Raw genomic sequence first — 22994 nt, 5'->3', positions numbered from 1 at the left:
TTTGAAGCAAATAAAAAAAAAAACTAGAAGATGCAGTAATTATGACTTCTTGTAAATGCAGAAAAATGCATTTTTTAAATCACTTTTTATCCTTCCTGCTCCACTTCACCCACCCATCTTCTGTGTTGGCATCCTTTTCTATTCATGTTTTGTGTCTGCGTTATGGTCTGCCTTCATAAATGTACTTTAGGAGCTGAGTACATGGAGAACGTGCAGTTTGTATTGAAGTGAATGAGAGCTCAGCTGTGGAGTATACAACGATTAGGGTTTCAAATTTAAAAACATGAAACCTCAATTTAGAAGCAGCAGAACCTCTTTATCAGCAATAATCAGAGTTGTGTAACAGTTGAAAGGTGATCAAACACAACACTGGAAACCACTGGACGTGCAAAGATGGTGTTCCTCTGCTCTCTTAAATTCACCCTGTGGCTAACAGTCTGGTGCTTTTCCCCGAGGAGAAAGGTAGCAGTCGCATCAGCCAGCAGAGAATACAGAAGAGGAATAAGATGCTACGCTACGCCCTGTTCCACAGGGAATAGAACCGCCACCCGTTAGTGCTGGTGCCTTGCTTCTGAGGACAAAGAACCTCAGCTGTTAACATCAAGATAAATCTTTAACCAGCGGCTGAAATATTCATCAGAAGCTCCAAAAATATCTGCAGCGGCTTCCACGAGCCAGGAGTCGTCTGCCTTCTGTTCATTAGACACATGTAACCTCCACCTGCCATCCATGCAGGAGTCTTGGACTATCAGCAAACCAGCAGAATAAATTCACGTGAGTGCTGGAGTCATCTCAGCTTCAGGGTTGTGTTTCCTCACATCCTGCCCGTCTCTTACTAGTACCAGACAAAGATGGAAGTGCAAAAAACTGCAATTCCTTTAATGGCCACTTGAAGCTGCCTCTAAAAATGAGTGAATTATCATAAACTCACATGTTAGGAGACCTAACAGCCTGGTAAAGAAAAAAGGCTCAGCCTCTGTGGACAGCTTCATCCACTCATCCAACACTGGTGTTAGAAGGGGCAGCTGCTGAAGGTTAACTACACTGTTGCGTTAGCAAAAGCGCTACCACCAGAGGGCACTGTGAGATGCCTCATAAGCCGAACAAACTGTGCTGACAGGAAGAAGCTAAATATTGGAAAAGTTTACCAATGGCAATAAAGGGGAGGTCTAATTATCCCACATTTAAGACTCATTTCAAACAAAGGCCGATCGTCAGTGTGTACAGTTTGTAGTTTCAGTACCTTTAGTTTGTAGTATTACTGCAGCATTACTGCGTTCTGTCAGGTTCAATCCTTGTCTCTCCATTCTGTTTGTCACTTGTAGATTTTTGAGACAATGTGGCAGCCTGGACAACAGCCTGCAACACAGCAACACAGCAACTGTGAGGCAACACAGCAACTTGGAAGCAACGACAACGACAGGAAGACGAAGATGCTCTCAGACCTTGAAGCTTCTCTTCCTCTTCTGGACGTTTTGCTCGGGATGGAAAACGATGACGTAAACTTTGGGCATGTAGAGCATCCCGAGAGAGACGGACGCACTGAGAGACATGGAGACGGTCAGAGTGGCTGTCTGGATGAACATCTGTGGAAAGAGAGGCTGATGCTGAAGAACGTTTGTCCACGTAAAGGTGACCTCTGTGCAAATTCATTACTTTGACTTCTAGCAACCCCGACGTCTAGCAGATTCACCAACAGTCACGATTTTTTAAACTTTTCATGGTCGAGGCAGATTTTTTTTAGAACTCCAATCAGCAGAAAATTGCTCAGCGGGATATCGGTGAACGCCCGGAGTTCGGTAAGCCTTTGTAACAGCCTGAAAAGAAGAATTTCAATCAATTTGTGACCAAATCAGGCTTAAAGGGACATTTTTTTAAAGGTCACAACTGGACGACCAGTTTGCTATTCGAATGTTTTACTGGTGCACCTGTGAAATATGCAAAAACACACACTGCAACACGGAGGTGTAATACAGTACTGGGTGTTGCTGTGCAGTTTACCAGTTTATGCTTCATGTGAAACAGGAAATTTATCAAAACAAGTAGAAACATAGATGGAAATACAGAAACTAAGACAAAAACTGAACTGAAAGACTGACAAGCTGGAAAATAAAAGTTTGGTATGAATACTTCTGTTCTTCAACACATGCTGAAATCTCCAAGGCAGCTTTCTGTAATTTCTTTAAGTAGTCTTCAGGAATAATTTGGTACCTCAGCTTCTTCTTCCCGTCTCCCTTTTTACTGAGGCTTCAGCGAACAGTAGACAGATCAGCTGAAGGTTCAGATACTGTTCATCTGCTGTAGATGTTTCTATACGCCTGTCACTTCTTCTTTTGTCCTCTACTTGTTTAGTTTCCTCAAATTTGTAAGAGAACTGCTCACGGTGCTGAGATATGCCACGTTTTCAGCTACAACCTCGTTGTGAGTCACCTCGTCGGTGCATAAATAATATTTCATGCCAGTCAAACTTTGTTATCTCTGCCATTTTGCCTATTCAGATTCAGCTAAAGAAATGTGAGTACATTGTGTGTTAGTAGCAGTGCCTAAATATACAAAAACAAAATTGTCTGTTATGTGTAGACACTACACTTCCATAGAGAGTTTTTTATGCCTGAAGGATTCATTGGTCAACATTAAAATTTTTAATGAATAAAAAAATGATGAGGTACAGAAACTGGACTGAAAATGAGAGAAAAAGCAGCGAATGTCCAAAGAAAAACCTCTTCAGACGAGCGATGGTTCAAGACCAGTTTAAAGAAATAACTCTGGCTTGTTGAAGCAAAAAATAAAGAAAGGAAGAGTTCAGGACATTTGCACAATGCTGTGTGTGACATGTGAGGACATAAAATACATACAGCACACACACTGCAGCACGCACAGGAACCCACAAACACAGTGCCAGCAAGTTTCCATCGCGTTGCTTTATTTAAGTGCGTGTGAACTCCTGCAGACATGTTAATTCCCTCAACCACACAGCTGTGTTTCCATCACTTCAGACGATATCACACTAAGCTGGATTCGCTTTCTGGGGTCTGACCTTCACTCGAAATCTTACTGCTGAACCGCAGTGATTTACAGGAACCTGTTTTTGTCTCCAGAAGAGAGGCGAGTGGCCACAGTGTGCAAACAGATTTATGTCCCCACAGTCAAACCACACACGCTCCCTCTCTCTCCGTTAATCCTCCTGCAGCTCTGTGTGCGTGTTTGTTCTCTCGGCCTCAGATAAAAAAAAAAAAGACGACAATAAAAACAGCTTCTTTTATTTTCTCCTCCATCCAGCATCCGTCACTCCTCGACTCTGAGGCAGGAGGAGGAGAGACGAGGAGCGAGGAGGACTGAATGTTATCAGAGTGAGGCAGGAGGAGCAGAGGAGGAACAAAAGAGGAGGAGGCGGAAGGATTTTAATTCTAATTTTAGTGATTGCTCCTCCACAACATCGCACACTCTTTCCTGGATTTTACACAAACAAACAAACAAACAATCGCACTTAATGTAGTTTTAGCGTTTCTCGGTTTCCGTGGTGACGGCAGCTTATTCCGTTCAGGCTGACGGTGACAGGCAGGAGCCCGTGTGAGCTGATCGACTCCAACACGGAGGAAATCTGGCTCGTGCTTCACCTCTGTGCTGTTTCTGGCAGCTCTGGTTGGTTTTCAGCTGGAAGGAGGGCTGCTCAGCGCCGGTCTAATGAAACACCTGCCAGACTGGCTGCTGTGGTCTGCTGTACAGCTTCACACAACATGCAGACAACATGTCACCAAATCATTCAGCAGGACTGCAAACTGTGCTGTTACCATGAAAGTTTGGCCTAAGCGGTGACCTCAGGCTACAGGATCCAAGCTATTAAAGTGGAAAGAGCAGAAGCAAAAACACACGAGGATGGTCTGCTCTGTATCTTTATGTTTGCACTCGTGTTAAATCTCTTCTTCCCAGAAGCCTCTTTTCTTCTTCCCCTGTGGTTTCCTCTCCGCTCTGAGATAAATCTGCTGGACGTGCTTCTTTCTGACGCTGCTCTTTCCTTCCTCTTATTTTAGTCTTTTATTGTCTCTTTTATCTGTTTGGTGGAGCTCTTTGTAACTTTGGTTTAAAAAAGTTATTCTATAATTACGTCCTGTGTTTGTCCATAATCTGTATAATCCAGCTGTTCCCCTCTCAGCCTCCACTTTGTGTCTAATTCTGCTCCGGTTTATCTGCAGCATTAAAGACTCGTCCCTCCCTCAGCTCAGACTAAACCACAAACACTAAAACCCGCTTTCACCACATTTCTGGGTCAATTCACAGTTTTAATTTTCCCCTCACAGGAAACAAAAGCAGGAGCTCGTCGCTCTGCAGGTGAGGACGTATTTGTGTTTCCCCGTGGCTGTAAATAAATAAGGCCAGCGTTTAGGCACAGCTCGCGATTATATCACATGACCTTCCTCAGCGTGATGATGAAGGTCCTATTGCGGACATGCAGGAAGGACGAGTTCAGAAATGAGTTCAAGCACAGCTCACCAGAATTCAACAGTGACTCCTGGTTTCCTCCTTAAAGAGTAACGAGATCCTATGAGGTTCACCGTTTCAGGTTATTTGTTAATGAGAGTAAAGAAATGCATTTTTTATATTAGCATCAAAAGACTTTTTATGTGTCTGCTGGGTTCAATCTCCCTGACGGTCTGTCACAAGAAAAACTGAGGATCTATTGATGCATATAACAGATGAAGCCAATATGATGTCAGCCACACCGTTCACATTTTGAACTCTGTGTGTTAGACTGATATTTGGTAATTAGTGCATAAAAATAAAACTAATTCGTCCAATCAAAGCACAGGCTTCCTGCATGGACATGCGTTTGTCTGATAAGTCCGTTAAAAACACTCACAGAGCAGCACCAAAACATGACAGAGAAGTTCGATTAACCCCGAAAACAATATGCTGACAAGACAGTCAGCCTGGTACCGCCCGGTCTGACCAAGTTGACTGCAGTTCTTTGAATGTCCACCTGAGGCTGCGTCCAAAAGTGAATCATCATCTTCTACAAACAGGAAATTAGATCAGAAATAAACATGTTACAACCTGCTACATAAACGCCTTTGTAATCCTTGGGTTATTTTCCCCCCACCGTAACAGCAGTATGGTGGCTTTTTTTTTTAATGTAATTCAAAGATCTACATATTATTAATACATTATGCATTTTAGAAGCACATCTGCTCAGACTCTCTGCTGAACTTCAGCTAATATGTGCCAGTGAACTGGGTCACTTCACTGTATTTGTGCTGTTGGTGTCTTGTGGAGTATTCTTAATGCCATTATCTAACAGATAATATAACGCGGTGTGATTAACTCTAAAAAGTCTGCAGTCTAGTTTTGGTGAGTGAAACTCCAGCATCTGAACGTCACGTTACTCACCATTAACTGTGTGTATGTAATGCACTCCACCATAAAACAGCTCTATGCAAACCAGTAAGTGAGGTCACATGATTATATCTATGTTTTTGTACGTGCCTTCTTAAATATACCCGATTCTGGTTGCAGCTTGACCTAGCTTGGCTCGGTTTGGCCTGGTTCTTACCTTCTCGGTGGACTGTGCGGTACCAAAGAAGATGGGTACGAATGCGAGCCAGACGATGCAGGTTGTGTACATAGTGAAGCCAATTGGTTTTGCTTCGTTGAACGTCTCTGGAACGCCACGACTCTTCACGGCGTACACCGTACACGTTACCTAACAGCGAAACAAGCAGGATTGATAAAGGTTGCCTAGCAACATCGATGAATCTGTGCTCTATGAGATGGTCATTGACGTATCTGCTACAGGTCAGTGTGTTACCATGAGAACGATGCTGTAGCTGAGGCAGCAGATGATTGACAAGTCAGACATGTCACACTTCAGGATCCCCCGGGCCAGGTCAGGGTTCGGAGGGCGGAGCTCGTCATAATCGATAATGGTGTGAGGGGGGACGACGCCAAACCACACAAACACACCGAGGACCTGCCGCGCACACAGAGAACAAAAAGTGGGAATCATGTGAGGAGATGCTATAGGCAGAAACAGGAAGTCATGTGGACTCACCTGGACACAGATGAGGATGAAGGTGATGATCAGCTGGGACGTGGGGCTGATGAATTTGGGCGGGGTCACCGACCTCTTGCCCTGTTCAAAGATGCGGTAGATGCGGTTGGTTTTGGTCAGCATGGCAGAGTAGGTGATGGCCATGCCGAGGCCCAGCAGGAGGCGCCGGAATGCACAAACTACCACACCTGGCTCCGCAATCATCAGGAAGGTGATCAGGTAGATCAGGAAGATACCTGCAGCGAGCGAGAGAGAGAGGGGCGGACAGGTGACGGCACCCTCATGATGGCGTCATCATCACAGCTGATGATGTAATTACCGATACACACCTGTCAGCAGTACATAGCTGAGCTCCCTCCCTGACGCCCTGACAATGGGCGTGTCATTGAAGCGGATGAAGGTGCCAACCACAGCGCTGGTCGCCAGGATACCGAGCATAGCGAGAGAGGCAGGCACTAGGGCCCAGGGAGAGTTCCACTCCAGTTTGATGATGGGAGTGGGACGGCAGGCGGTTCTGTTGGGGACCGGCCGCATGTCTGACGGACAGGTCTCACAGTTAAACTCATCCAGCTGGTACTGATACCCATCACACAGCTGCAGACAGGGGAGAGAAACTGTTTAGCCTGAAGAACGACTGTCATCGGTTTTAGAAGCACAACATTCAAACGATCAGAGAAACGACAGGTTAGAAGACAAACTCGAATCCAGTGATCCGTAATGTGCAACACTTGGTGCCAGTGAGGGGGAAAAAAAATCTTTTTAACAGGAAGAAAACTGATGAAGCTTAGTGCTTGAGGGCTTTGCATGTCAGCAGAGTGATGTTATATTAAACTGTAGTCAGATTTTGTTGGGACAATAAAGGGAAGCTAATATAGGAGAGACATAGTTTTGATTTCTAGTTTCTGCTGCAACGTCTTGCATCAACTGCAGGCTTTCTCTAAGACAGGATGTTCCTAATTTTAATAATAGTGCACAGATAAAGCGAAGATGATCTAAACAGCAAATTAATTATAAATTCTCAGAATTCAGATAAAAAGATGCATGCATGCTGCACGTTTACCTCACAGTGCCAGCAGCAAGGAACTCCCTTCACCATCTTCTTCCTTTCTCCTGGTTTACAAGGAAAACTGCAGATGGACTCTGGAACGGATCTATCCCCTCCTGACCACTGCATCTCCTCCAGCTACAGACACCCAGGAAGAAAGAGAGGCGTACAGCCACACAAAGAAAGACAGAACACTAAAACCCAGCAGGAGTACTTTCATGTTCACTCTTCTTACATTGAGTCTCAAATTGTTGGTCCACTGGCCGATGACATGGTAGCCAGGGTGGCTGTGATTGGTCATCTGAAACTGGAAGATGTCGTAGCGTCCAGGAGCGTCTCCGTTCTCGTTGAACAAAACGCTTGTACCAGCACTTCCTGCGAGACAGACAGGCCACGTCACCTTTAACAGCTCATCTCTGTGAGGCCACATGTGGCATCTCCACTTTAAGGGGAAACAGCAGCTACACTCAGCTGCACAATAACTACATTATTTGGCTGATAGAAAGCTGGACAAGACAGTTAAAGACCCAACAACTCAGAGTGTAGCTAGTTAGGACACTTAGCTAAAAGTTGGTCATTCTCACATGGACGTGGACCTGAGCTGAAAGAAATAGCAGGAACATAATCCAGTTTGACAGTAGGACAGAATGAATCAACATATTAATGAACTCAAAGGGAACACTGAAGCTTCAGGTGGAGGGATTTAAAGGATCAGTTTGACAGAGCTGGACTTCCTGCTGGGATTACCTCAGACTTTCAAAGCTCTGTGTTGGTTTAACTTTGGTTTAACTGCTCTTGAGGTCTATCCCAACAAAAGCCAACCTGCTGGTCTTTTTGCATTTGTGCATACAGACAAGACATCAGAAATTCATGGTTGTATTAAATCTGATTTTATCCTGAGATCACAGAGAGCAGAACTACCTTTACTGCCTGTAACTGCAGCACATTCACTCAACTCTCACAACTCTCTCGCTAGTCCTTTAAGCAGAAAGCTTCTTCAGAGTTTTCAGCAGCTGCATCCTTTAATTATTAACACACACACACACACGGTGCATCAGAAAGACCGAGTCCACAGGGGAAACAGGCAAAGTGCATTAACTTATTATCTCTCCGTGACTCTGAATAAAAACAAAAACCAGCTGTGGAAATTAAACCAACACCTGAACCACGCAGCGATCAGAAGATAGAGAACTCCAGCTGATCCAGAACGTGTTGTCCTCGTAGAGTCATTTCCATTACAACTTGGTAATAACATGGTGACAGTGTGGTAATAAGCTGAAACAAGGCAGTAATAGTATGGAAACAAATTTTTACCTCTTAATTACTGGAAATTGCCAAAGTAATACCCAAATATTTATCTTGCGTCAGTGGTTTTATCTGTTTAGTGGTTTTATATTAGATTGAAATGTATGTAACTGGGTAAGAACAGGTAATAACGAATGCCTGTAATGCAATACCAGTTTGTAGTAGTATAGTGATGTTTTGGTAACAACATAATAACCTGCCAGCAATAAAATGGTAATTTTCTATATATTGACATGTGGCAATAACCTCATAGTATGAGCATAATATTGGTTGATTCCATACCATATTAGGATAAATGGCATGTATTTGTATAGCGCTTTACTAGTTCCTAAGGACCCCCCAGCGCTTTACACAACCAGTCATCCACCCATTCACACACACATTCACACACAAGCTACATTGTAGCCACAGCCACCCTGGAGTGCACTGACAGAGGCGAGGCTGCCGGACACTGGCGCCACCGGGCCCTCTGACCACCACCAGTAGGCAACGGGTGAAGTGTCTTGCCCAAGGACACAACGACCGAGACTGTGCAAGCCGGGGCTCGAACCGGCAACCTTCCGATTACAAGGCGAACTCCCAACTCTTGAGCCACGATCGCCCCGTGGCTCAAGATATTATTACCATGTAATAATGGTTGAATAAATCCTACCTTATGTCTGCAGTAGTATTTTTTGTTTGAAAGTAACATTATAAATTATGTGTTTAACATTGTGTGATATTAACTGAAAACATGCATGGTGGTCCTGTTTCTGTCTAATTCCACATTAAGAATGAACAATGAAGTTTTGCATTGTTTAGGGAATTATAAATAAACGATCACATGTGTTTCCAGGTTATCATCATTCTTCTTGAGGTTTACTTTAATAGGCTATTAACATGGAATTAGATATAAATGTGAAATTTTGACTCTTCACGAGTCACTTTATAAAAATTTGCACATTATGCAAAGATATTGTCATTTTATTGGTAGCAGGTTATGACATTGTTACAAATATATTACTGTCCTATAAAAACTGGTTTTGCTTCAAAGGCATTAATTTATTATAACATTATTATCCCCAGTTTCTTGCCTATTATTACATAGTTAGATAGATTTCAATGTAATAATATTATCCTCCCCAGTGTTACCAAGTGCTCCTCAAATGGGATTGTCGATCATTGTGTAGTTCACAATAATGTTATAAAGACTCGATTTTACAATAAAAAGTACCTTAAACTGGTCATTATTGTGATTATTACTGTTAAAAATAAGAATTATTATGATTTCAAGGCACTTTGTATTTTTTTTATATAAATAAAACTTGAAAAATCAGAGCAATCTCCCTTCAGCACCCGCTGCCCATAACACCGAGGTTACAGTAATAACCGAATATATCAATATATCACCAGGCTCTCCTTTAAAAGCAACTTTCAGTCTAAATGAAGAGAACATGAACTCAAAACACTGCTCCTCGTATTCTGTTGCTCTTTATGATGCAATATTTTCATTATAGAGAAAAATCCCAGTATTAGTATGAGAGGGCCTCAGAGATCACATGACCACCAGGTGTCTGTCTGCAGGATTCACCTTTGGTTGTGTTGTCCCTGTTCAGGTTTGTGTCTAGTCTCACAGAACCAAAAATCAGCCTTTCTTAAAGTTCAATCTCCTAAAAATCAGAAAGAACCATAAATAAGAACACAGTTGGACTAAAATGATAAAATATTGATGATTTGAAGAAGATGAAGTTTATGTAGAGGGAGACGAAGGAATGAGAGAGACTGGCGTGCTTTGTGGCATGCAGCTCCGGTGGTTACAGATTAAATCCTCTCGGTCTTCCAGCTGCTGCAGCTTCACATCTTTATAAAATATGGATTTGATGTCTAACAGGAACAGTTTGTTCAGTTGCTTGAAAAAAAAAAAAAATCTAAAACCTGGTCCTGAGGAGTTTCTGTAGATGTAGAGAGATGCTAAAAAAACAAAAAATAAAAACCATCGATGGGGTTAGATTGATTGGTTGATTCATTCTAAGTTGCTTACAGGTGTGAATGTGAGTGCCAATGGTTGTCTGTCTCTTTGTGTTAGCCTTGCATCATATTGGTGACCTGTCCAGGGTGTACCCTGACCCTGTGGTAGCTGGGATAGACTCCAGCCCCTCTATGACTCCGATAAGGATACATGGAAGAGAATGGATGTTGGATGGATGGATGGATGGATGGATGGAGGCTCCTTCACTGGGACAGTGAAATCCTGCAGACCACCCGGCTGGTGCCCCTGATATCTATGAAATGCTAACTGTTAAAAATGTGAAACTCCTCTTGAAAATTGAACTAAAGTTGCCGTTAACGCATTTATGCAGCATTTAAATAGATTAAAATGTCAATCATGTATATTTAATCTCTGTAATATTCTGGATATTTCTAATTGAGCTATTTGTAAGTATTAGAGCTGTTTCTTATATTCAGTAACTTTGTAATATGCTGTATTATTTCATTTAGTTCAGTCTGTTGCTGTTCTTATTGTCTTCGAGCACCTGTAACCACATCATTTCCTTATGGATTAATAAAGTATTCTGAGTCTGATAACAGAAAGAGTTTTTTGTAGCTTCTCTCTGGTCAAAACTGGTTGCGATACAACGGCAAAAACTGAACTGTAGACGTGTGAATGTTGATATTGATCCACAAAGATTAGAGATCAAACTGCCTCTTACAAAAGTAGAAACAGAGATCAGAATGAAACACATTTATCTTTTTAAAAAAAAAGACAACAGCAGCATGACTGTGGATAGACGCGCACAGGCTGCAACACGAGTTATTTAAATTTCACTTCTGTTTCATTTGGTGAACTTACAGACTCAGGAATGCTGCTTGATTAATGTCAAGTCAATTATTCCAGTAGGAAACATGGAGGATTCTTGTTATTCTTTCTATCAAACAACTTGCTTAAAAATGTGTTTATATCATTTTATTTGACATTTTATTCGATGCAGAGATTGTAGGAAGCAACTCCGGAATAAGGAATCATTCTTATTAGAAACTAATGAAACAAAGATGTAACTCAAGCCGACATCATGGTAAAGTCCAACTATGATTGGACGTCATGAAAAGACCTGCAGCTGACGGTTAATCAACGTCTAAATGTTTGATGGCAAAAACAGAAAAAAGTTCATTGAATTGACTGAAACATATTTGTATATGAATTAAAAGAGAAAAAAAAGGCTACACTGCAGTCATACGGTAAATATTTTAGTCAGAAGATTATTCATCTGTCTCATGTTCATGTTGTGCTTTATTTTTTTCTACTCTTTTGTCCTTCTGTGGTCAATTTGGGTGTGTTCCTGGGATTTGGTGGCATCACTGAAGGTTACTTGGCAGGAGCTTCAGTTTTTGTTGTGTCTGTTTAAACATGATAGATTGCATAAAAATGGTTGCTTTAAAAAAAACAACCCTCAGCCCTCGAGGTTGCTGCTTGCTAAATGTGAGCTGTGCAGCTTCTTCTTCCACTCGTGTTGCACTGAGAGCAAACTACACAATCCTGCAGTACAAAGTCTACAAGCAGTACACAGACAACTTGGACATGTTTATATTCACTTTACTACCTTTTAGTTAATTTCTTTAGGAGTCCATTAAAGACCCAACAGCTGGAGGAAAAGCCCATTCCCTGCTATAAACTCTCACTGTTCCTCAGTCTGAGTGTAGCTCTTCTCCCCCTGCATATGTTTGATTTATGAAATCCAACGTCGTTTCACCACATGGCGCACCTTTGACTGCCACATTCATTGTATCGTCCATTTGTGTTAACATTAAGCTCTTAGTTAACATAAATGATTCATGAGCCTCCTCCCTGTGTCTCCTCTCTGCCGTGATGCTTCACAGTCAGGTCCCGAGCCTTCAGCATCTTCAGAAGAATCTTGTTCACACCTGCAGACTCACATCAGCACACTCTTACGTGGATATGTGTGAGCTTTTCTCTAAGTCTTACAGATTAGCCTTCTCTATTAAGGACAGATCCGTCACTTTCAGGAGTTCCTCAAAGGATTCTTTCCGCTGCTTGTCAGTTATCCCTGGTCAGTGCATGCAAATCATCTTCTCACTCAAAACAGCCAGGACTGATTCTGCCCTGAAGCTCTGCTCCCCTCTTAACCTCAGTGTGGAAGATGTACACCTGACCACATCCTGGTCCTCAGGTGTTTTGGTGCTTCAAAAATGCCAATTTAATGTTTACCACCCACATATGACAGCATCCGCCCCTCGGGCCACTTGTTTTTCTTACTACTGCCACGTAGTGTGAATCCCAACCTTGATATCTCCGGAAAGGCAGTCCAGCTGCTCTCCAAGGGTTTGTTTCCAGAGTGCGGAGACGAATTACACCCAGTTGGCATCACGTTTTTTCCCCAGAGAGATGATGTACATGGAACCAGTTTTACAATAGCAACCAAACCAAGCACTCTGCCCATTCCTCTAGCAACCACAATGCCTCACGAGCCAAGGTTCAAGACCAGGTCTGAGTATGGGGACACATTCGTATCTTTACTTCAGGTAAAGCACTGTTACCGTAAAACAGTGTAATGTGTTGTCTGCGTGTTTTCTTACCATTGAAGTTGACGGTTCTGATGTAGTTCAGCAGCACTTGTCCCTCCACAGGGTCCATGTTGTTGCAGACTCCGGAGCTGCCGGGACACATATCCTGGTGCATGTTGTGCAGAGCGTGAGCCATGGCGTAGACCGCATCGATCACAAACTGAACCTTTCCTTCCTGCTCGTAGAGCGAGTCCCGTCCGATCCTCTCGTCACCTGCAGGAACACACACTGTGTCATATAATGGGAAACTACTCGATAAGTTGACTCACAGCTGGTCCCAGACGCCCTTCAGGTGTAGCCACACCTGTACATTTCTTCTTATCGGGGTCCAGTTTGATTCCAGGCCGGGTCAGTTTACACCTGAAATCGTCTTCCCAGAACTCAGCAAACCAGATGTTCCTGCGGTTGTTCTCCAGGGAGCGAGTCATGAAGTACTGATCAAACCCTGCACAACAAAAGTATAACACGCATAAAACACGAACAGCATCGAGTCTGAAAGCGTCCAGATGAATCAACTTTTTGGGATTCCAGCCTGTTGCGTTTTTGTTTTCTTGGTTTTACCGTCAATCGAAGCCCGCTTTGGCAGGATGGTGACTGCACCCTCGGCAACATCCTCCAGCTCAGTGACCGGTGAGCTTTTTGCACCCCAGCTGTCTGACCCCACAAACAGGAAGTGGCCCGTCAGGTTAGCACGTTTTGCTGCCTCAAGGACACGCCTACCAGAAAGAGACAGAAAGAATCAGACAGTAAGTGATGTGACAACACATGAGGATGAGTCCGCTGCCATTGCTACTCCTCAGCCTCTGAGCAGACACACATATGGTATCGATTTCAAAGTCGCCTCATTCCCCAGAAAACTTGACCTCTGACCTTGAGGTCAAGGTCAAAGAGATTGAAACTCATCTGAGTTTTTAAATAGATGCAACTATGGCATTAATTTGAAAATTCTGACTTCCTTCTTGAGTTATCGCATTAACAGGATTTTCAGAACACTTCAAATTCCATCAACCTTAAACGGTTGAGAAGTAAAATAAAATCAGTTAAACCTGAGAAAAGTTCCAATAAGTTCTTCATATTATGACAATGTTGTAAAATATCTGCTGGTGGTTTTTGGAGGTCACTGGTTTTTCATAGTGTCTAATCACCTGCACTGCTGGTCAAAACTCCTGATCTGGACTAAACGTAAAAGGATTAATGGACTTAGTTGTGGTCAGGTTGGGTTTTTTGTTAAACAGACTTCTGGGACCGCCCACTTTCATCTGTGCAATATTGCCAAAATCAGGCAACATCTGGTCTCAAAGTGCTGATGAAAAACTAGTTCATGCATTTGTTTCTAAGCTGGAATATTGTAAGTCTTTATTATCCGGTTGCTCTAAAAGCTCCATGAAAAGCCTTCAGTGGACACAAAAAGCTGCAGTGATTACTGAAAGGGACTAGAAATGGAGAACATATGTGTCCCATATTGGCTTCTGTTCATTGGCTCCCTGTTAAATTGTTTTCCTCACATACAAAGTTTCATGATCAGGCTCCATTGTGTCTCGAAGACTTCAAAGTATCATATTATACCAAAAGAACGCTTCGCTTTTAGACTGCAGGCTTACTTATGGTTCTTTAGAGTTTCAATAAGGAAAATGGGAGGCAGCGCCTTCAGCTATCAGTGGAGCCAGCTCTCAGTTTGGGTTTTATTAAAGGTTAAAGTAAGTGCTGAATCAGCTGATCCTGAAGCATCCCTTATTTAAGCTCCCATAGGATTGTTGAACCTTCCTATAATGTCACCAGAAATGGCTGCCCCTGGTGTGTTGGAGATCTCTTCTTGTTACAAAGGAGTTCTTCCTTCCCACTGTTGCCAAATGCTTTCTCACTGGAGATTGTGTCATTGTAGTTCTCTCTTTAATACTTCATGGTCTTTACCATACAGTGAGACAGTTGTGAAATGGACCTTGTTGTGAACTGTTGCTACATAAATAAAAAGGGGATTTCTACAAAGTGATGTTTGTGTGTTTACTTGATGTCATCCTCATTGGCAAAAATGATCACGCCTCTGGCATTACTCGTCTCCATCAGACGTTTGATGATCTTGTCAAACTCTCCAGCTGTTGGCTCGCGAGGAATCTTCACCGACTGAGCGATACACACCCCACCTGACATAAAAAGAAAGATGTTACCAAGAGATGGACAGATCAGGAAAAACACGCAAGTTGAAAGAAAGCTCTGTGTACCAGCCTCTCTGGAGATCTGCATGAAGGCGTCGACTCCGCTCTCTCCATAGTTACCCTCCGAGGCCAGGGTGGACACGTAGTTCCAGCCCATGGCTTTGACGATGTCCAGCATGGCCTGAGCCTGGTATGAGTCCGGAGGAACCACCCTGGAGAAGTAGTCGTACCGGTTGTTATCACTGAGCTCCGGAGCAGTGGATGCATAGCTCACCTGAGGGATCTGAGAGACAATCATCCAACAGGTGACAGGTTTAAACAGAATCTGATCAAAGACGCGTCCTTTATCCTGACAGTCAGCGCTCAGGTTAAATTAAACACACTGGTCAGACTGGAGACGCTGCTGGAGTTTAACAGGCCAGGAACACAATACGCACACACGCACGCACATAGAGGATTAATGTTGTGTAACAGCTGAGCAGAATGTGTGTCAGAGCCTCAATAAACAGAATAACAATCACATTAACGCACAACACTGCGCCTGTGTGTATGTGTGTGTGTCTGTGAGCAAAATAATGAAGGTCTCCACATTAATGAGAGCAGACCTCGTTATGACAGCCATCATCATCATCAGGGAGAATCCTCAGTGGAGCGAAACAGACATGAACTGAGTCTCACTTTATAGCCTTCACTTTTTCCTCTGCACTTAATTTATGTCAACAGTGAGCACCTAGGAACGCTCCATGGCACCATCAACCCCCCACCAACTCTCTGTGACATCACCTAGCAGGGGTGCAGGTCTGTGCTCAGGTGATCGGGTCCTCTCAGCTTTCGGTTCTCTATAAAAGAAGGCGTTAACGCAGATAACGCTGCTTGCAGCTAATTGACCAGTTTGCTAAATTTGGTAGCTATGGCTCATGGGATCAATTGGGTTATAATTGTAAGGTTGGTGGTTTGACACTTGGCTGTTCTAGTATACATGCAGCAGTGTCTCTGAGCACGACACCCATCCCAAATCATGAGCTTAAAGTACGTAAATGGAGAAAATGGCTTTCAGTGCACTTTCCATTCATCGGTCAAAACATAACAGTCATGATTTAATACAGATGGGGCTCCATATGTGCCAGAAGCTGACGTTTGTAATGTGTGATTACGTGTATTCTGCTGGGGTTTGCTTTAAAATTCAGCTGCTGAAAATATACCCGAGACACGTGTGTGTGGTTCACGGACACTCAGTCAGGAGTGTAAACCCGGTTCTAGACTGAACCTTCAAACCCGGCTCTGAACGCTCAAAAACCCTTTAAAAATCTGACCTAATTTGAGGACACACATCTTCACAAAAACGCACACAGAGAGCACCCGTAACAGAGTCATTAAAAGCTTTCATTAGAGTCAGTCAGTCATCCAGACACAAAGTGTCTGTTTAAAACATTAATCCACCAACCAGACGGCTTCATCCATCCACTGTCTGCCCTACTGTACCTGTCTGTCTCTAAGAGTGTATGTTAAACCAGATTAGCCATCCTTATATATATATATATATATATACACACAATCCATAAGAAGTTATGGGTTGTATAGAAAACATGGGCGTGATCGTCGTGACATCACTTACTAGGTTGTAAAATCAACGCCGTTGCTGTCTGGGTTGTTATGAAAGAGGGGCGGATCTGACTGAGAAACCAAACAATACTGCACAATCATCTGAAAGCAACTCTTCGATGACAAAAAAAACCTTGTTTATGATCTATTTTACTCCAAATGAAAAGTCCAAAGTCAGTTTCTATCTATGATATGCTCTTTTCTAGTGCGAAAAGACCGAAAAACGAACCCTGTTCCTAACCCTCACTGTTTTCGTTCTTCTAGCCGTCCTTCTACGTGCGCTGGTTGAATGAAAGTTCTTGGCTTCATCCAACATAAAGGCCCTAATACTGTGGGATCCTGCAGAAGTCTGCTACCAACAGAAGATGAGTTAAAACTATTGCTAAAAGAGCATGTGCGACCTTCACCATCCTCACCAAACCTTTTCCTCCAACCCCCAATACTAGCTCTTACCTTTGCACTAACCTTTGAACCCAATGCCCTTTCATGTTTTTCTAACAAGAGCCACTGCCTGCTGACCACAAAGCTCTTATAAGGAGGGCAGTTTTAAGATAGTGGTGTCTTCACCTTCCACACCTAGAAGATACGTACATATTGTATATGCATGGGTCTGTGGGTGAAATTTGTCTGTGGCATCTGCAAAAAGCACCATTACAACACACATGCACAATCAACCTACACTTGACTGCTCTTAGTTTTGCACCCAAAATGGGAAACCTGAACTATAGATACTGAAAATGAAAGCCAGACACCACATTTAATTATTATAATACAGTCACTCTTGATATATGACAGAGAGCGGCGATCTAAAGTGTGCTCCTACATAAGTCGATTAAGTTGATGCAGCCCATTTGAAACCAAAAGAAACAACTCAGAGAAATTGTACAACTCAAAAATGCTAATCTATAGAAGTTGTGGTGGCGGGTATACTCATATTCATCATTAAGAAACCAAGAACAACTTCAGGCTTCTTTTTAACACAAAAGGGTCACAGCTCTGTTGAGCCTTGTAATCCTTTAGTTCTCAGAATTAAATACTTTATGAAGTTCTATATAAATAAAGGCTGTGGTTAGTTTTTTGATCTTCAGCTGCTTCCTGCAGATGGCCCAGATACATCAGCAAGCACAGATACTTGCTTCTAAACCAACCTCAGTATTCCATCCAAACCCGGCTCGGGTGTGAAATTTATGGTTTTGAGGGGTTTTGTTGTTAACTCAGTTTCCCTGGGTCTTTTCCTCTGTTGTAGTTTTGTGTCTTATTTTGAAATAAATATTTACGCATTACCATAGCGACCAGAGAGCACTAAGGGGCAGAGAGGAGGGTGTTACTCTCAATGTTGTTGGTGCATTTCAGGAGGACGCTGCTAATAAAGTTACACAATTACAAACAGAATTTATTATTATATTTTAAAAAAATACCACAGTTTTTGTCTCGGTCGTATCATTTTATTTTGTTGCATTTATCCACAACACCTTAAAGGCCGGTGGTGAAAATATTGTCTGACATTAAACCGTCCGTGGCACAAAAAAGTTTGGGGACGGCTGGGCTGCATATATAAACCTTTAACTTTGAGCCTTTTAGCTGATATCCAGCCTCTAACGCTGACAGCCTCTAACTATCTCCTCAAAGACTCACACATGGACTCGTCTCCATATTTGTCCTGCTGGATCTCAGTCCTGCATTTAGTTCATGTTAATGAAGAATGATGCAAACAGGCTTCTGTGATAGAGCCGGTACTTTTTAAACTTTACAGGTCACAGTCTGGGTCACGGTCTTATCGTCAGCGCTGAATGAGGTTACTGAGATCCATCCATAAGGTTATGCTTCAATATTGCCCAGACTGCTGGGGGGCTTCTTATAATGCACTCACCACCTCAACCAACTCTGCTGTCTTTTGCTCTCCCTGCATTTATGTGTTATTAATAACTATTAAATATCATTAACTTTGCGTTTTTGGTCTCCTGTAGTTTGTGCTTTGTCACTGCTATTCTTACACCTCCTCGTACTGGTATCATCGGCTCCTGGGCTAAATCAACAATGTGTGTTATTATTATTTTGTTTGTTGTCTCCCTATGATCTTTTCTAAGTGTGCTCGAGGCGGCTTCCTGTTAAAAGGGTGTTTTATTCTCCCTCATGTTGCTAATAGGAGAACAGTTGGCCTTCTCTCTATAGAGTCCCAGGGTTTTTATCTTGAAATAGAAACTGCTTTGAATGGATCAGTGCTGTATAAATAATAAATAAAGAATAAACTTGAAAAAAAAACAAATCTAATTCTGCACGTGTTTTTCAGACCACCATACAAATGAACACACATTTTAATTTCACTTACATGAAGAATTTATGTCGTTCAAAAATGAAATAAATAAATAAATAAATAAACCATAAAGTAAAAAAAAAAATAAACTAACAAATTCTCAACTTTCTAAACAATTTTTGTTGTAAATGATGATCTAATATAAAACAAACTGAACTTCATTCTACACCTGATTTAACTCACACTGCTGTGTTCCTGTTTCATTATGCAATGGCAGTATCCCTTTGTTAACTGTGCAGAGTCTAATCTGACTGGGAAATTATATTTATTGTTTTGTAATTGTAATCTAACAAACAATAAGGTCTCCATTTTTGGATTTACCAGATTTAATCTGACCAACAATGTTGGGATTTTGCCCAGCTTTTGTGTTTGAACTCCTTCCCCTCCACAGTTGCTTTTCAAAAATTATTTTCTATAAATTCAAACTGCTCAAGAAAATCCACCGAGAAGCTCTTTAACATCCAAATGATGCCAGTGATACATATACTCCAATAGCCACTCTATTTCTTGTTCATTACCTTACTTTAAAGGGATCCCAGTCCATATGTGCACCAGTCTCCAGCACCAGTGTATGTTTATGAAGTCTTTTTGCAACCCCATATAATCTAAAACAAGACATTTGATGTATTTTGCTCTGTGTGGAGTAAATACTGAGTAATGTCTCAGTTTTTAGTTCAATAATTCACAACCTCCAGTTATTTTAACCATCTTTAGGGCTAACTCGCTATAATCTCTATATTCATGCTGTATAAAGACAGGTGTGCTCTTACTTCAAAAAGCCGCAGGATGTTGGCCACCATGATCGACACAGAGCTGGCTGATGCTCCGATCACTCCCACCACCCTCTCCGGCTTTCGGATGATGGGCGGCTCGCCATTGGAGCAGCGAATGTCGGATGTGTCTTTCTGGATAAGAGCCTGCACAAAGGTGAGTGACTGTTCCAGAGCGTAGGTGTCTCTGGAGCAGGTGTCCAGGATCCGGGCCCCAAGTGTGATATTTGGCAGCAGCTCAGGGTCGCTGTTAATCTGGTCCAGAGCGTACAGCATGGCCTCCATGCGGTGGATCCCCTTTTCCTTCTTTAGCTCCCCACAATTTACACCATGGGGTCCGCGGGCATGGATGGGGAACAGCCCGCCCAGAGTGATGTCACCTGGTATCTTTATGGAGTGGGGGTGGAAGTGCTGGTGAGAAGCGCTCACCTGGACCACCTGTCCACCAGTCCAGAGGCAGAGAGATAGCAGGAGGCGGGGCCACAGATGATATTGGCAGAAAGTGCAGAAGAAGACATGAAGGTAATGAAGATGATGATGATGGTGGAGGGGGAGAGAGGATAGGGCAGGGCCTGATGATGTCATACTGAGGTGATGTTCAGAACTGAGCTTTCATCCTGCTGTGGAAACCTAAGGAGACAAGAAACAGTCAGTGGTGTCAGTAACTCCACTACGACTCAAAGGTTGTCCTGTGATAAGCAAAATACAAACAGAAATTGGCACAGGTCCTCAAATGGCTGCTTCATTAAATGGTCAGAGCCAAACTCTGCGAGGCTGTGAAAGGACAAGCGCACAGTTTAGCTTTTAGGGGCATTTTGAGGCTACAGTCAAACCCACAGTTGCTTCACACACTCAGTTTGCCAGATTTATTACTTCCTCTTTGATGATCACAGCAGTTTTCAGCTGTGCTAACATTTTAAAGAGATAAACTTTATTAGCAATCACAGTTCCAGTGGAACAGAGGAAAAGCTGCCTCTGTTCTTCTTCTTCCACCTGCTCTCTTTTGGGGTCACCACAGCAGATCATCTACCTCCACTGCACCCTCTAAACCATCCCCTCAACACTCTGCATGTCCTCTTTCACTGCATCCACGAATCTTCTCTGTGCTCCTCCTTTTCCCCTGCCCGGCAGCTTCATATTCAGCATCCTTTATCCAATATATCTGCTCCTCTGCACATGTCCAAACCTTCTCAACCTCATGTCTCTAACTTTGCCTCCAAACCGCTGAGCTGTCTTTTGCACCTTGCACCACCTCTTATCCTTTTGTCAGTGTCACAGTCTCCAAACCTCCGTTAGAAATAATAAACTATCTAATGATGAATGACTCCAATAATCACTGCCATTTAACACACTACTAATCAAATTAAAGTTGAATCAGATAAAATGCTCCAAATCTCTAAGCTCTACTGTACTCTTTATTTTTTGCTCCTTCAGCAGTTTGACACATCGTACGTGGCAGATGAAAGCACCAGAGAAGACCAAAGATAAGCTTAACTGCATGTTTCAAACTCACCATAAAAAAAGAAAAAACGCTTTTTACACAAATTAAACAAAAGTGCGAGCCATGTTAACGAGACTCCAGCTTCACTCAGATCTTTTCCTCCTTCTTCCTTCTTGATTTTCCCAGAGGAACACTTCCTGATTAGATTAGCAGTCTAGTAATGGTCAGATGATGTATTCTCACTAAGCACTCCCTGGTAAAGCATTATCTCTATATTCATGGAAAAATTTTGTTTCCCAGTACTGAAAAAAAAATGCAGACTTAGCCTTTTTTACTTTTGAGTGAAAGTCAGAAACTTATGTCTGTGCTGAATTTAATTAAGGATGTTGGATCCATCAGCAGCTCAGTTTGTTCTTGAAGTAGAAAGTCAGTTTGATATGTGTCATATTTTAATCTTAAATTAAGATTTTATTAACAGGATCATCCAGTGAGCCTGGTGGTTACTGAAGAGCAGCGAGAGCCCGTTATCAGTGAGCCGGAGGGGCTTTCAACAGAATGAGTCTTCAAAGAGGAAGATGGAAGTCCTGAAAAAATGATCTGCAGCGTGTGAGGCAAGAAGCATCTCTCAGCTCAACATCCTCCAAAAATTCAATATTATTGAAAAAAGCAATCTAAAGTTTAACAGTAATAGAGCGACCATCAGAACATAGACATGAATCACTTTCATGTATCTATTTATTGATCAGTTAAGTCACAAATATATTGATCAGATGAGTTCAGCTCATTGAATGTTTACACAGCCAAATGCGTGCTGCACATCACACTCACTCCTCCCCGGAGGTTAAACAGTTATCTGGGTTTAAAAGAAAAATAAGCCTCACAGTTGACCATTACATAAAAGCAGCTTGTTTTCCGTGTTCGCCTGATAGTCCTGCTGTATCGTGGACTGGTTTCATTCACTGGTTCTGCTGGAATCATTTTCTCTGACTGGTTTTCCTTCACCAGGTTCTGCACTCACCGCAGCGGGATCCCTCTCCTCGCGGTCCGAGCTCAGTCCCGAACCCGCTCCGCTCCGCCTGCAGGTCCGCAGACAGCCGCCGCTCCTCTCCGGTAAACTCTCCGCTGGTCCCGGCGACTGAGTCAAACTCCGGTTCACCTCCTGCTGCTCCTCCAATCAGCGGACTGAATATCCCGTCTGTCTCTCCACCTGCCTGCCTGTCTGTCTGTCTAATTAAAACATGCACACTAACGCTCGGCGTGCACTGGTTTTACCATCCTTATGAGGACTGGGCTGAGGACTTCCCTGCAGCGCGAGGACCACGTTTTGCTCGCTGCTGTTTGAAGGTTTCTGCAAATCAGGTTGAATCATGTTAATGAGGGTCTTTGCGAGCACACAACGAGAAAGTAGGTGTGTGTGTTCCGTGAACATGTTTTTACTTTATTATTAGCTTTTTAATTTAGCCCAGTGATTATTTTAGAGTCGATCTCTGAAGGTCAGGTGTGACAAAAAGTACAATTTTACTTATATAGGACATTTCAAGGTAAATATAAAATGCTTCACAACAAAAAAGTTACCTATAAACAAGTTTAAAAGAATGATTTTGAGTATTTTTTTTATAAACAGACTGAATCCACCGATCTCAGGCTGAGAGATGGGGATGATTCACCGTCCATACGGAGCTCTACAATTAAAAACCAGATTCTTACAGTGAACTCTGAAGCTAATGAGGAGGTTTTACGAAGAGAAATGAACAATTA

General features: G+C 42.6%; 1 protein-coding gene across 1 annotated transcript in view; it reads right to left on the bottom strand.

Moving 5' to 3' along the window:
• The window catches only part of grm6a (glutamate receptor, metabotropic 6a), a 27922-nt gene extending 5060 nt beyond the window's left edge, over positions 1-22862 (bottom strand). Inside the window, exons 1-15 of the mRNA XM_040022622.1 lie at positions 22255-22862; positions 19796-20425; positions 15176-15392; positions 14962-15097; positions 13518-13672; positions 13261-13401; positions 12969-13169; positions 7327-7466; positions 7107-7229; positions 6376-6640; positions 6047-6282; positions 5804-5965; positions 5549-5698; positions 1446-1586; positions 1244-1359 (exon numbers count right to left, since the gene is read on the bottom strand). Of these exons, the coding sequence (XP_039878556.1) occupies positions 1270-1359; positions 1446-1586; positions 5549-5698; positions 5804-5965; positions 6047-6282; positions 6376-6640; positions 7107-7229; positions 7327-7466; positions 12969-13169; positions 13261-13401; positions 13518-13672; positions 14962-15097; positions 15176-15392; positions 19796-20380 (2742 nt within the window). The 5' untranslated portion in view covers positions 20381-20425; positions 22255-22862 and the 3' untranslated portion in view covers positions 1244-1269. The remainder of the gene's footprint in view (positions 1-1243; positions 1360-1445; positions 1587-5548; positions 5699-5803; positions 5966-6046; positions 6283-6375; positions 6641-7106; positions 7230-7326; positions 7467-12968; positions 13170-13260; positions 13402-13517; positions 13673-14961; positions 15098-15175; positions 15393-19795; positions 20426-22254) is intronic.
• Between the last annotated feature and the right edge of the window lie 132 nt (positions 22863-22994).

This window comes from Simochromis diagramma, unplaced genomic scaffold, assembly GCF_900408965.1.
Source record: "Simochromis diagramma unplaced genomic scaffold, fSimDia1.1 OVJJ01000308.1, whole genome shotgun sequence".
Classification (NCBI taxonomy): domain Eukaryota; kingdom Metazoa; phylum Chordata; class Actinopteri; order Cichliformes; family Cichlidae; genus Simochromis; species Simochromis diagramma.
This window is presented reverse-complemented; position numbering and strand designations above follow the sequence as displayed.